This window comes from Xyrauchen texanus, chromosome 18, assembly GCF_025860055.1.
Source record: "Xyrauchen texanus isolate HMW12.3.18 chromosome 18, RBS_HiC_50CHRs, whole genome shotgun sequence".
In the NCBI taxonomy this organism is placed as follows: Eukaryota; Metazoa; Chordata; class Actinopteri; order Cypriniformes; family Catostomidae; genus Xyrauchen; species Xyrauchen texanus.
Genome location: NC_068293.1, coordinates 12,730,457 through 12,745,749, shown reverse-complemented (window position 1 = coordinate 12,745,749; position 15,293 = coordinate 12,730,457). Strand labels below are relative to the sequence as shown.

General features: G+C 35.6%; 2 protein-coding genes across 2 annotated transcripts in view; both read left to right on the top strand.

Moving 5' to 3' along the window:
* Nucleotides 1-15,293, top strand: part of LOC127659000 (cytoplasmic protein NCK2-like) — a 576,925-nt gene that overhangs the window by 485,057 nt on the left and 76,575 nt on the right. The gene's annotated exons all lie outside the window — the stretch shown is intronic.
* Nucleotides 2,902-15,293, top strand: part of LOC127658998 (cholecystokinin receptor-like) — a 46,427-nt gene continuing 34,035 nt past the window's right edge. The window contains exons 1-2 of the mRNA XM_052148599.1: nt 2,902-3,049; nt 13,304-13,552. Coding sequence (XP_052004559.1) covers nt 2,902-3,049; nt 13,304-13,552 — 397 coding nt within the window. The remainder of the gene's footprint in view (nt 3,050-13,303; nt 13,553-15,293) is intronic.

Here is a 15,293-nt window from a genome sequence, read left to right as displayed (position 1 = left end):
ACTGCCAGCAGTAGGTGAAGCTACCGGAAGTGCTCTGGCGGCCATCTTACTATTCCCTACCGACAGATGGCACTGGGGCATGTGCGCCGTTTAACCGCGAAACAACACTCACTTAAGGATGTGGCTAAAGTGCCCACAGGTTGTAATTTATGATACATTAATATTTATATATAGATATATATCAGTGACTGTAACTCAAGCTGCTTCCTTGTTTTTATCTCTTTGTTGACCACAAGACAATTACACTCTCCCATTGTTGTGTGTAATGCATTACTAAGTAATTAATTACTATAATTAAAGTACATTTCATTGAAAAAAGTAAAGGGATTACTCTTATTTTTTCAGTAATTTAATTACAGTTACATACTGTATAGACTACAGAACAATTCTATATAAAACATTAATTAATTTAAAATAGAAATTGAATGTCTAATATTAAAATATATGTTTTCTAATTTAACGCTACCCCTTTACATTCTTTGGCCAGTTCATAAAAAATGTATTTGATTTTATATGATTTATTTGAAATAATTAAAAGAACAGTTTCATGTCTTGTATTTTTCATCTTGTAGAGGTTGATAAGGGTTTTAGAAAGTAATTAGAATTAAGTAATACAATTACTTTTCAGAAAGAGTAATTAGTACAGAAATCTAATTACACTGTAGAAGATGTAATTAGTAGTTAGTAATTAATTACCTTTTTAGAGTAGCTTACCCAACACTGGACTCTCCACAGGTGGCCCAATGCATCCACCTTCAGCCCATCTAATCAACCATTTATTTGGAACTACAATCTGTGTTTAAACTGCTCATTAGCTTTACAAAACAAGCAAAATTATGTGACAGAGAAAGTGCTTGACAAAAAGAATAAATATAAATCAAATCAAGCATTTTTACACTTGCATATTGTAATATGTTTATCGAATTATGTGTATTTCATTGTAAAATCTTAAGGAATAGTTCACCAAAAATGAAAACTTCACTCATCATTTACCCACCCTTATTTCATCCCAGATATGTATGACTTTTTGTCTTCAAAAGAACACAAACAAAGATTTTTAGAAGAATATCCCAGCTCTTTAGGTCCATACTGTACAATGCAAGTGAAGAGTGCGAGAGTACGCACAAGGCGATCACCCAGTAGTGTCCGTGACTGCTACCATTTCCTTGAATAATGTAAAACGTGTGAGTAAGGGCAGCCGGTGGGGTTTCTGGTGCCCCTTAATGTATGATGGTGCCCCCTTGGGAGTTGGTGCCCTATGCAGACTGCATTATATATCCATAGGGAGTGGCAGTACTGAATCTCATACAGTTTTGTTTAAAACTTAATATATAGTTCCACAATATATACATATATATATATATATATTTTTTTTTTTTTTCCAAAAAATATGTATATATAAAAAAATTGTTTGGACATGAACTTTATTACAACCGCTGATGAAATCACCAAACAGCAAATGTAGGAACTGAGTTTAGACTTTGTGCTGAAAACAGACATGCTTTTGATTCATCTTAGCACAATGACCTATTTCTCAGGAAAATTGTGATTTGTGCTTTACGCTACTTCATTAACATACAATACACCCACAGCTTGCTCGCATGCACCCAGAGATAGTGCAAACAGTCCCATCTACGCCCAATTGTGATGGCACAAATATCATAATATTCAAAAAATTGGATAACATGTTTATTGCACATTTTTTGCACGTAGCGCTGCACTTTGAACACTCACGGAAATGAAGACAGTATATTGCAAAACAAGATACATTTTGGTCTATTCTCATCTAAAACCGAATAGATCACTTCAGAAGACATGGATTAAACCACTCAAGTTTTCTGGATTACTTTTATGCTGCGCTCATGTGCTTTTTTTTGGTACTTAGTTTCGTTTGCGTTCTGCAGAAGAAAGAAATTCATACACATCTGATATGGTATGAGGGTGAGTAAATGATGAGAGAATTTTTGGGTGAACTATTCCATTAAACTGTTTTTAAAAAAATAAAATATTTAAATGATTGCACATATTCAGACGTATGAAAAAAAAAAAGAGTATGTTGGACATCTCGGCCAACATAAACAATTGCTTTTTTTGTGGAGGACTAAGAGTGAGTAAATTTTTTTCATATATAAAAACTCACCAAAGGCTCCAGCCCCCCGCGACCCTGTACACAGGATAAGCGGTTGACGATGGATGGATGGATGGATGAAAAACTCACCAAAATAAACCTAACCTGAGAAATGACTCACTGGAGTTAAAAGTTCGACATATAGCCCTGGTCTCCTCTATACTGGAATATTTATTGATTTAGGTTGAGATGGCATAATGCAATTTATTAACACTAAAAGCTATTTCATGTGATATAATAAAAAAATCTTACAGAAATTAAAAAAAGAAAGAAAAAAAGGAGTACATACAACATTCTCTGCTTTCCACAAGATGGCACTGCTGCTTCACTCTAACTGTCTCGTCATTCATGACTTTTCATTCTATCAATGTAAATTATCTTCCACTCATTCCCTTCAGTGCCTCCTCTCCACGAAGCTCAAATCCTTGAAACCCACCGACTCACCCCCAGATTGCCAGCCCTGTTGTTTAAGACCTCATCAATAAACCCTCAGCCCACGCGTGAAGACGCACGCAGGCAGTGTGCGCTTCATCACATTCTCTCACAGAGCAACCATGCCTTCAACACAGTGCGACTGAGCAACTGAACTACGACAGAAACGCATTTCTATATGAGCTAATCGGATCGTTATATCTAATTTCTCCATGTTTATTATTATTTTGTATTGACGTTTTGTTTCATCTTTATTTTTTAATCCCTAAAGCATTATGGATTAATTGCTTTTTATGTTTGCGCGGAACTTCTAATCTAAAATTGTTGTGGCTAGATGCGCAATGGATTTACAAACGTTTAATGAAACGGCTGGGATTTGGGCATGTCTCCAGCTTCAGAACGTGACCGCAAACGGGAGTCTGGAGGTTCTCAACGGCACCTGCGAAGACGCGCTTCTGCTGCCCAAGACAGAACCTCCGCGACCCAAAGGTGAGGCGCTCTCAAAAACAAAACAAGATGCTTAAACAGTGTTTGAATGTGAAAACACTCGTCCAAAATGTTGGTAGAGGAAAGGTCAAGTTGTCACTGTAAAATCACTTCTGTTATCACCACAGGTGTTTATGTGTCGTCGTGGACGGTAATTGAAAGGATGGTGTTTTTGAAAATTTTGTAGCGCGAGATGGACAGCAAGATGAGAAAACGAGGCGCGTTTACGAGGAAACTTGACATAGGCGAGCCATTTAACTCATTTTTAGTAGGAATTAATAGGAATTAGTAGGCTATTTGGTATTTTTCAGGAAACACCGAGTTTGCTGCTATGAGAATCACCGTCAAAAGCGCGTAAATAATTAAGACGGCGCGAGAGCTTATTATTGTGCATCCTCAGGGCATTATGTCGGGAAGTGCAGTTTTTTTATTTATTTTTTTATTTTTTATTTAATGTATTTTTTTTTTTTTTTTTTTTATGCGCAGTGATAGTGTTTCTTGCGCAAACGTTCTGTTGCGATCTTATTTATTTTAAAACATCCATTACATGAACATTATTTAAATACATAACATAAAATATTAAAGAACGCTACTACAAAAGTGTAAAAGGGCGTTAAATGTTAATAAAAGACAACACACAATTTCATTCCAGTACTGTTTATTAGATTAGGGACCGCATTAGGCTACATATCGAGCCATAACCCAAGGAGCATTTATATCATGATCAATGGAAACATGTAAATGCTTCACGCTGCAACCCATGTTCAAGCCAAATCTACGCCCTTACCCTAACCGTGCGCTATGATTACGAACTTCTAAATTTCTAAATCTAAAAATGTAATTAGATCAATACATTTTCAAATTGGCACAAAACATTATTGCACAGCATGTTAAAAAATTAGATAAAACAAATTTGACAAATATGACTTTTGAAGGCTATTTCAACATCAACAATTTATTGGTTTTACTCAAGAAAAAGGGTGTTTTAATTTGACTGAATGCACCTGACTATTGGGTTACACCACACAAGTTTGTAATTTTAGAAATAGCTCCTTAATGGTAAGAACTGCCCTTTTTTCTTTACAGTAAAAACAAGTGATATCTTCCCTTTATGTTTGTCTCACTGGGTGGCATGGTGGAAGTGTTCATTATAGCTCTGGGCAGACAAAATTTAGAGCATTGCCACTGAAGTGCCTAATCGGAGAATGTTCTACAACACGCATATATTTCCCATCCATTTCCTCCAGTATACTTTTGGGCTCTCTGTTCTTGCATCCAGTATGGATTCTGATCATCAAACACTCGCCTGTCATTATCGCCATCACACAGTGCTCCATTGACAATGCTCTTCATATCCACAAATTCTGAATTTTAGAATGGAGTGCACATTCCCACACACCCTATTTCGGATTATGAAGATGCTTCAGTCACAAATGTTTTGTGCATATGTGTCACTCTATAATGATAATCTGCTTTGTAACTTTGCAGACCTTTTACATGCACAAACAGCTATATTACACACTAAAGAAAAGGTAAAATCCCCCAAAACATAATAGGGCCTCTTTAATATTCCTTGAAAAAATAAATAGTTTTATAAAGAATAAGCATCTACATTTCACCTGGGTATTTTTTGACTCACATAGGGATTTCAGAAGGGTGAATTTACATATGTGTTCTAGGGTTTAAATACTTTCTCCTATCCCGGCTTACAGTAATATGCAGAGACAGCTATAAGTAAGCCATTTATTGGTTGTTTTCCCAGAAAAGTGTTAACACTGGCTCTGTGGTACTTTCTAAACATTGCTCTGTTTGCTTCAGCATTCACATAGAAACATTAACTTAACCAATTATGTGCGTTTTGGGTGGGACTGGGTGTTTCCCCAACAAGTGGCAGATGGCGGGGGGAGTGTTTGAGAAACCTGTTTGAAAACAATCATAATTTGCTAGAGGCACATAATTTGCACACTTCATATATAATACAAATAATTAAAAAAGAACTGGACATGGGGCCTGGGTAGCTCAGCAAGTAAAGACGCTGTCTACCACATATCACTGCACGCTTTGTGCAGGCCAGTCAGGTTCTTTCACAAAAGACTATTAATTTTCTTTATGGACCTCGATTTGTGCCCAGGGGTATTGCCATGCTGGAACAAAATTGAGCCCTCCCCAAACTGTTGCCACAAAGTTGAAAGAACGCAATTCCCTTGAATAACATTATATGTCATTGGATTGAGATTGTTTTTCACTGTAATTAAGGGGCCTAGCCAAAACTGTTTATTAGAAAGGTGTCTTCATACGTTGGCAGTGCAGTGTAATTCATTGTGCGCTTCATCATTAGTTGCCGTGGATACAAACTACACCTGAGAGAGTTGACTTTTAAACGTGTAGGCTCGTCTAATTTTATCCACACACACACACACACACACACACACACACACACACACACACACACACACACACACACACACACACAGAGCTTTCTCTTAGACACGACTTCTGCTCTACACTTACAGATGTAATCTCATCTTCTGACACTTTTATGGTTACCAACACCTGTAAAGCTCCCTGACTCATTGAAGTCTAATTGCGGCTGATGTCATAATGTGGGGGTGAATTCTGTTGATCTTTGTTGCGTTTTGCTCATAAATACAGCTTGATACAACAATTTAATCTTATTTATGCAACATACTGCATTTGAATGATCCAGAGTGAGAGGAGCGAACTGAGAGGTCTCTGAAGACCATCAGTTTGGAACAAGCTGTGTCCATTCATTTCTCTAAGGACACAGCTTTTTATTGGATACAAAACTGTTAAAAAAGTAATAAAATAAATGAAAACTTAAATTCAGTTCAATTAATAAAACTGACTTCGGTAGTCTGATCAAATAATGAATCAAAAGAGTAAAAAACAAAACAAACAAACACACAAAAAGTGTAGTTGTAATTACTTTTGTTTCATTCATCACACAAGTTGAATGCATTTACTTGTATACATACAGTATATGTGTGTATATGTATGTGTGTATACAGTATATATAAATATATATTTGTGAACTGTCAATATCAGATTTAAGTCATACGATATCTATCCACACAATATACTGCAGGAGTAGTAAATCGAAAGAAATAAAATAATCAAATAAATTACATGACGATTAATTCATTGAATTAATCACAATTAATCACATACATCATTATTTGCTGAGAAAGGTCCCCAAATAAAAATAATCTAAATAAAAAATTGCATAATAATTCAAATATTAATAAAACTAATATGTAGAGCCTTTAATATATATATATATATATATATATATATATATATATATATATATATATATATATATATATATGGCAGATTAATAAAGCATTGAGTAGAATATACAAATAGTGGCTTAAAAATATATTGTTTGTTTTATTCTCATATAATTGAACACGCCTACAGTTGATAGCAATCTGTTTTGCACTGAGTTCGTCAATGTGTCCAGTTCTCACAAGACACATTCTTGCTTTCCATCTGTGCAATTTTTAATTGTGCTCTATGTACATGTGCGTGCCTCAGACAGACATGCTTGGAGCATCTCACTGGTATTCGGCGTCATAAACGCTGCATATTTAGGATGCTGTGCTGAGTTAAATGTAGTGAAAACTTTGAAAATTACGTCTCAAGATTCCTGTATTTCTGTTGTGATTCGTCCATCTTTAGCCCTTTTCCATCAAAATGGCGATGGTTCTGTTCTGTTGTGCTTCCTCAGTGAGAGGTTCTCATTCTTTGGCTGTGCTGCTTGTGAGGTTTGTTGAGGTGTGCTGCCACTTATTGACGTGGCTCGCAAAAAACAGATTTACCTCAAGCTTGAATAGCTCCTTTGGTAGGAAAATAGGCACTTTATTATGGAATTTTCATACACGTCATAGGGCATGATTAATTGCGTTATATTTTTGAATGTGTTATTTTTTTATATAATTAATCACACTAAATTAACACATTAAATCAACAGCACTAGTAAGAATATTATAGTAGTATGAGAGATAAGAATCCATCCATATCCATATTCTGAGTTAATGCCATTCACACAGGATGTGAACTTGTGTCCATCAGTGCTATTTTATAATTGTTAGTATATAAACATGCAGTAAACTGACATTTTTGACCGTTGTGGCAAGGCTTGTTGTTTTTTGCATCTTTTTATAACACCATGAGGTCTATGTTTTAAGAATGTGTGTCAAGTTAAAACAAGTTCAACTTCAGACCTCTGCATTCTGTATCATTCCAGTGTGCTCAGTCTAGCCATTTTTAAATGCAAAAACACATCCTGCATCAAAAGCCCCTTAGCGACCACAGTAAATTATATTTTTTTTTCTTAAAGTTTCCTTTATCCATATTAAAGCATTCTCTGACTGTATTACTGAAAATTTCCCTAATCCATATTAAAGCATTCTCAGACTGTATCGTTGTCATCCTGTGTTGTTTAGCGTAGCTGGTAACTGCATACACCCTTAATGCCTGCTGTTCCCTCTGCACCCTCTAATCTAGTTAAAACATTCCAGAACCCTCCACTACATTATTCATTAAATACAAATAGCCTTAAGTGGATCTCTGCAACAACATACACCAAAATACACGACTAACAGAAAACAAGCAACTGGCAAATGCTTGTAGTAATATTTGTGTCCTGTTGATTTTAATTAGCGCACAGCTCATTATTTCAATCACAAGCACATTTGCCCAGTCTATGGACACCAATTACAAAATGCTTTCAAGAAACAGCATGGATTACTTCTCTGCATGTTGAATATTGATTGCAACCTGAAAGGATTGTTAACTTCAGGCTTTCTTTGAAAGGCAAGTTTTCTTCCAAAATCCATGATTAGACATATATCCATCTCAGAATTCCTCACTTCTTTGATAGTGCTGCTGCTAATCCTATCTAACAGTTTTAACAATGATTCAGAGTGTATCTGTGGGGAAACACAATTTACTGCGCACATATAAAACATATTGATGAGCAAACATTTGGTCTCAGATTCATGATCCAAGCAACTAACATTCATGATATCTTGATTTCTCTTGATGATAATTTATTTGGTTTGAATATGAGTCATTAAGAACAGTATTTTTAATCACATGAATTAATAATGAGGCCAAAGTCATTGATGAAATAGTAAATGGAAACAGTAGCTGCATGTGTGGTTGTGAAGGCAATGTGTTAAAATGGAAATGGACTAAGGATAATGAGAAATCCAAGCTATGTTTTGTTTACAGGACACAGATCCAAGGCTCTGTTCAGATTTAAACAAAATCCATCAGATTTAACGATCTGTATATCTAAGAGCACTTTTTGGATAACGTTTTGCATGGTAGACATCGCTGTGTGCACACCCATGAGAGATCCAACATGACCAACGTGGTACATATGAGAATGGATTATTAAAGAGATAATCAATAACCTACAAACATTTGATTAATTCATTCCACAAATTATTGCCAGTTTACATTGCAAGGTGTCTTGGTTATGATTGTTTTGAATTGCAACATTGAAAGTACAGGTTTGTGTGAGTAAGGACCTGTTATGGTATCACCCTAAAACAAACAGCTGTCACAGATGCTAAAATTGCATGGTGAAATATGTTGAGAGTGACATTCATCCATTGGGAGAACAGCACAGAGAAAAGAGTAATTGGATTCGATATATAACATTTCAATTGACAAGAGGAGGAACAAGTGTTCTGTTCTTTTTAATCAAATTTATTGTCTCTTTCTCCCAAAATCTTTTACACTCCCCCCAACTGAATCGTTTTTGCTTTCACCAGTGTGCATTTCTCATTTCATTTATTGGTTTCTACTTTGCCTCAGCCTGTCTGTTCGGTCCTTGTGGATGTTCAGTCTAAGCTAGCTTGACAACTAGTACCAATTTCCATAGTCGTACCGGCAATCAGCGGCGGCTCTAGGGTCAGTAGATATTCGGGGCTTAGCCCAGATTTCTGTGGATACATATTTGATGAAATATTGGAATATAATACACTTTTCAATAAAGGTTTAAATTTTACATCTTTAAATATTACTGAAACTAAAAACAAAAGGTCCCAGTAACTTTTGTCTCACCTTCAGATATGCTTGAAGATCAGAAATTGTGTAATTTTAACACTACGTACTTAATAATATAATAATATTTTTAGCTAATATATTTGTCCCTTTTAGCTTGCAGTAGGTTGATGCAGATGCTATAAGTTACCTTATAGAAGATTGCAGGCTGTAAATAGGCTAATATAGGAACTTGTTTTATAGATTTGCCAAAGTGTGCCAGGTTTATTGCACAGTGTCTAATAAAAGAGTTTTGCAAAAGAATGTAAATGTCCTAGTGGTTGACTTAAAGTCTGTATATGTTACTCTTGTTACATCTGTTACATCTGTATATGTTACTCTTTGTTTTTAGGGTAGAATGTCTTAATATTTGGTACTTACTGTGCCTGGATTGACTAACTTATCATAGTTTCCAATATCTTACCAAGACAGGAATGTTGGCCTTTCATAATCACACACAGCCGCAATCGCATGCGTGTTGCAATAATTTTTTTGCATGTGTGCACATAAATGAGAGCTGGAAAGCAGCTGACAACAAGAATTGTATTAGATGTTACTGATATTGTAGAATGACAGGTAAGTTTCATTCATTTTTTTATATGACTTAATATTAGAATACATTGTTTAAATATAAAAAATCGAATAAGTTTTATGATCAACTTGAGACCGAAGCACTGATACTTCTGACATCCCTACAAAGTGAGAAAAACATTTGCGGTTTTACGTAAAACATTAGTGGATTAAGCCCCAGAAGCCTAGCCTGGGGGATTGTGTCTAAGTACTGAACTCAATGGCAGCGGTTCCTTGTAAAAGTTTTATAAAGTTTTAGATAGCTCTCAATGTGTTGATATTATATGTCTCAGTTTCAGTCCAAACTTATAAACATGAACATGCGCTATATGTACAAATGCTATAAATACCAATTAGCACACCCTGAAGCCTTTATAGCTTGTTGAGATTTATAAGCACAAAACAAGAGAGATTTCAAAATTAAAAGCATATGTTTCCACTTAAAAGCAAACGATGACACATTCTGTTGAAAATATCAGTTTTTACCCTAAACGAAGTCAATCCCTCCCCCAAGCCAACAAACTGTGCCAGAGTAACCAAACATCTAATTTCTAAATATTTCCCAAGGCCTGTAAAGCCCATGCCTATGACAGAATTTGAAGCAATCCAAGCAAAGCAAGCAGTTGTGTTCACACATCTCCCACATAGTGATGCCAGTGCTTCCCACAGAAATGGTTACATGTGGAGAACATTTGATAAACACGAAAGCATTCTTTGTAGTAATGAGAGAGAAACTGAGAGATTACATCGATTTTAGTTGAGCCAATCATGTGGACCACATCTCTTATAAATTTCAGCAATATTTTGGTGAATATCTCCCTTTATGACTAGTAGCTACAGGCAATCAGTAATGGAGCAGAGACTGAAACCTATGCTGTGCTCAAAGGTGGCCTTGATTGATTGCTTTAGCCTGACTAAGCTACAAACAGGATATGACTGTTCACATCCCATGATCCTTTCTGCTCATGCTGCCACACATTGACTGATCTCTGCAGAGGAAGTAGTTGAAAGCAAATGGAATACAATGTACTTAGGCAAAAAAAGGATTTCCGTCAATGCCTGATAATGGGGCTCAAAGAGTAAGGCTTAATAGTACTGTCAGGAAGGTTTGTTATAATTTGTATGGCTTTTATTCCATATGCAGGACTAAAAAGAGCAGCAGTTAAAAACCTGGAGGAATTTAAGTCTGAGTGTGATTTAGGGTTTAAATTGTCTGCTCTTAACAGGTTTTTAGTCAGAAAAGCATTATATATGAAAAGGTGAAATACAGTATGTGCTAAGTTGCAATTTCTTCAATTCGTCTGAGATAAACATAATGGGGTTCTCTCATCAAATGCAATATGACATAAAATATTTAATCCAAAAATTGACAAAGGTAATTATTTTCAGAATCTGTATATAGTAAAGCTCTTTTCCAATTGCTGTGTCGCATTCTTATTTGAAGGTACAGTGTGATCTGAATTTGATGAATATTGCACTGGTCAAATTGTATCTTAACCAAAACAAAATTCTAGTATCAGAGAATGTTTTGATTAAGTATCTATGCCTTCATATTTTTCTTACCTTGACGTGTATCTGTTGTTAAATCTGGTTTAAATCAGCATTTTTATCGCTCTCCAAACGAACAATTATTTTTATTGTTTTTCTGTTTTTTTATTTTATATGTCAGATGGTAAAATATAATAACATTAATAGGATTTCAAACAAACAAACAAACAAACAAAAAACTGTAAATTTGGTAGTTCCTAAATTCAGACATAGTTAAGGTTGGGGTTAGGGACATTTTATTTTTGCATTGACTGTCTATATATATATATATATATATATATATATAGCAGACATAATATATATGAATAGATGTTAAGACAAATGCCTAATGTTACCCACACAGAGCAAAGTGAAAATGTGCACCTATATCTCAAGATATTCCAAGCTTTTTGAAATGCTCCTTTATTGATGTTGTTAAATGAATTAATTGGACATTTATGATTTGTCTGCATGGTTTAGATTCTCAGTCTAAAGTTTGCAATAATCCTGCAATTTTACCCTATTAGTCACTGCAGTTAAATTTCACATTATTCCCTCAATCAATCAACACTCTGATAATTTTCCAATTACACATCAGCATTTCAGTAACAAATCAAGTTTCTAACTCATGAATGATTCCCTGCATAGAAATGTGATTTATGGCCACAGAGATCAGCTTAAAAAGCACAATCCATCAATCGTATCCAAACAAACTCACAGCTCATTTAAGAGAGCCGTTTCATTTTGACGATATTATTAGATGATTGCTGTATTTGAGCTATTGCCAGCTTCAGGTTGCTTGGGAGACCATTAGAGCCATTTATGAGTTCTAAACATTGTCAAGAAGAACCTGATAGCACATGACAGATATATTGATTAACATAACACAATGTTGCTGAGCCACTGCCTCAATTGTTATCGCCATACAGTATATACCCAAACTTTTTGAAGCTGTAATATTTAATTTGGAAGTAACCACATGCTACGAACCATGCCTCCCATATTTTATATTTTGGTGGGAGAAGGCATAGCTGGCATACTCAAATAAAATGTTTTTTGCTCATGAGCTCTTGAATCAAGAGTTCACTGTCTAGTATTCATAATTCCTCAAACTGTTAATGGTGATACAGAAGCTGAAACACATTGAAAATCAACAGTATTTTTTTACATAAAACAAAGAATGCATGTGATTGTGTCAAATGAACCTAGAAACACAATGGAGGCAAAGCTCAAGTCTTGATATATTTTATTTCAAATCTGAGGATGAGAACTCCAAAACTCTTTTATGCACATCATCTGTAATTTACAATATAAATACAATTTTGACCACGTCAACACATTTCCGATGGTGTAGAAAATAGACCCCAAAATGTAATAATGGGAGGGTGTGTGGAACATAATATGAGCTTGAAGCAGTTTCACTGGCTAAGGCATTTCAAAGAATTTCAGTAATCCAAAATGATTCAGTGATTTGGCATAAACTGAGCAGATAAATGCCTCTTTTAAATATTATACGTACAGTATTTCCCTATTATTATTATATTAATTCCCTACAATCTTTTATTTCCCACTCGTTACAACCAGTGTCATAGAAAAGACTAAATGAAAAGATACATCTACAGTATATCTTGCTTAGTTGAACAAAATAGTGGCCATTAAACATCTTAATTGGATTAGAATGATTAGAAACCATGTAACATACAAAATCAAGTCAACCTAGTTGAGACAGGGTGGACAGTGACTTTCAATTAATCAGGTGTCTGGTCATCAGTGTAACAAAAGCTACCATATCTTCAGAAGCAGAGAGGTCAGACATTAGGGATAAAACCCTATACAATGTAGTGAGATGATTTGGTTCAATATTTTCTCCAACAATCGCTGATATTGGATAAAAAATATGAATTCAATAGCAATTTAGGGATGGTTGAAGCCCTCATGTTTTTTTAAAACCCATCACTGGCCCACTCCATTTCTTACTTGACCTACCCTAAGCTAACTTCAGATGTTGTTTAAGCTCTCATTTTAAAAGTATGGATCTTTGATGTGTTGATCTACTATAGAGTCTTTATCTTTATCTTTCAGAACTGGATTCGCTACGAATAATTCTGTACGCCATAATTTTCCTGCTGAGTGTGTTTGGCAATCTGCTCATCATCGTGGTTTTGGTGGTGAATAAGCGGATGTGGACGGTCACCAACTTATTCCTCCTCTCCCTTGCCTTCAGTGACCTTATGATGGCTGTGTTTTGCATTCCCTTCACTCTCATACCCAACCTGCTGGAGGATTTCATCTTTGGAGCTGCCATGTGCAAGATTGTAGCCTATCTCATGGGTAAGATGGACTTTTTCTTCATCTAACAACAGACAGTAAAAAGGAATAGTGACGTTTAAAACACATATAACTTACTTTCTTCTGTGCAACACAAATATATTTTGAAGGAGATATGAGATGTTTTTGTCCATACAATGGGGTCCAACACTTTCAAACTCCAAAAAAGACAGAAAGGCAGCATGTATAGGGATTACTGGAAAAGAGGAGGCGAGAACCGGCTAGACAATATAAATTATATTTTAATGAAGAACTGAAACAAAAAGACAAACACACAAAGGTGTCGCACAGCTGCCCGTAAATCTCTCTCTATCCCACTGCATTCTCCAGTCGGCCCTTATCCATCTCTGAGCTTGATTAGCCTGATTAGGCATCACAGCATCACAACCCGGCCCCACCCTCCGCCCTGTCACACAGCATTAATGTAACTCGAATGGTTAAATCCAGTGTTTCTCAACTGTTTGGTCACAACCCGAAAATGGGTCGCAGGTCTGTTCGGAAAGGATCACGGACAACAGGGAAAGAATAATTCCAGGGTTCTTCCTCCATTGAAAATCATTGCATGTTCTGCACTTTATTTGCACTAAATATGTATCTCAACCAGGCCCGGACTGACCATCGGGAGCACCGGGACAATTCCCGCTGGCCTGGCGACTAAGTTGGCCTGCTGCCAGCCAGCGTTTTTTTTTTTTTTTATTATTATTATTTTATATTACTACCTTTACCAGTGATCATTTTTGAATTCGTCATTCAATAAAATTATTATTAATATTAATAACAATAAAAAAATTAAATCATGAATCTGTTAGTCTTGACTGGCAAGGCTACGATTCGACTTTACGCCTCAGACAAAGGTTAAACAGAAAATGCCAGCAGCACCCGTCTAACGTTACATTCGTGGAGAAATCAAAACAAATGAGTGCACACAGAAAACTCACAGAAGCAATGTACTGAGGTAAAAATTCTAATTGTTGTTTTTTTTATTTATAACATATGATTTAGTTTAACATAACACAACTAAGGGAGCAGTTTTGCTGAATATTATCACGATTGAAAATGTTACATTAAATTTATTGTTCAATAAACAAGTAGCGTAGTTAATATTTATTATTAAGTTACTTACATTTTAGACACAAACCATATTAACTGTTTTTGTTCTATTTCACCGGCTAAAATAGTTCCAAAGGAAAGCTACAGCAGTGTTTTGTTACTGAATGATTCAGCGTTTTGAACGAATCTTTTGTATGAATGACTCACTAATTAAGACGGTCACTTGCCGCCACCTATTGGCGTTTTAGTTTAATGTTTAAGTATTTCATTTTTTTTATATTCAAACATTTATTTAAAACATCAATCTCATAACATTATTTATTGCAGTTGTAATTGCAGTGCACAGGACGTTATGTGCAGACCCATTTGATATTAGGACTGCTTTACTTCTAGGTTGGTTGTTTATGTTTTTATGTTATGGTCATACTGTGAAATAAATGTAATTTGGGGGGGAAAAAACAAGGTTGTCCATGTTTCAAAATTTTATTTGGGTGCATAGGATGGCCTGGATGGGTGTAGGATTTCCCGGCCTGAAATTGTGTCCCCGTCCGGCCCTGATCTCATCTGAAAATGTGATGCGATTGAAGCCTGTGTCAATAATCTGCTCCGCTCTAACCTATCTCTGGAGCGCACATGCGTCAACCGGGCATCCCTCGATATCGCAGTGCAGACCACAACATTGATGCAACCATTT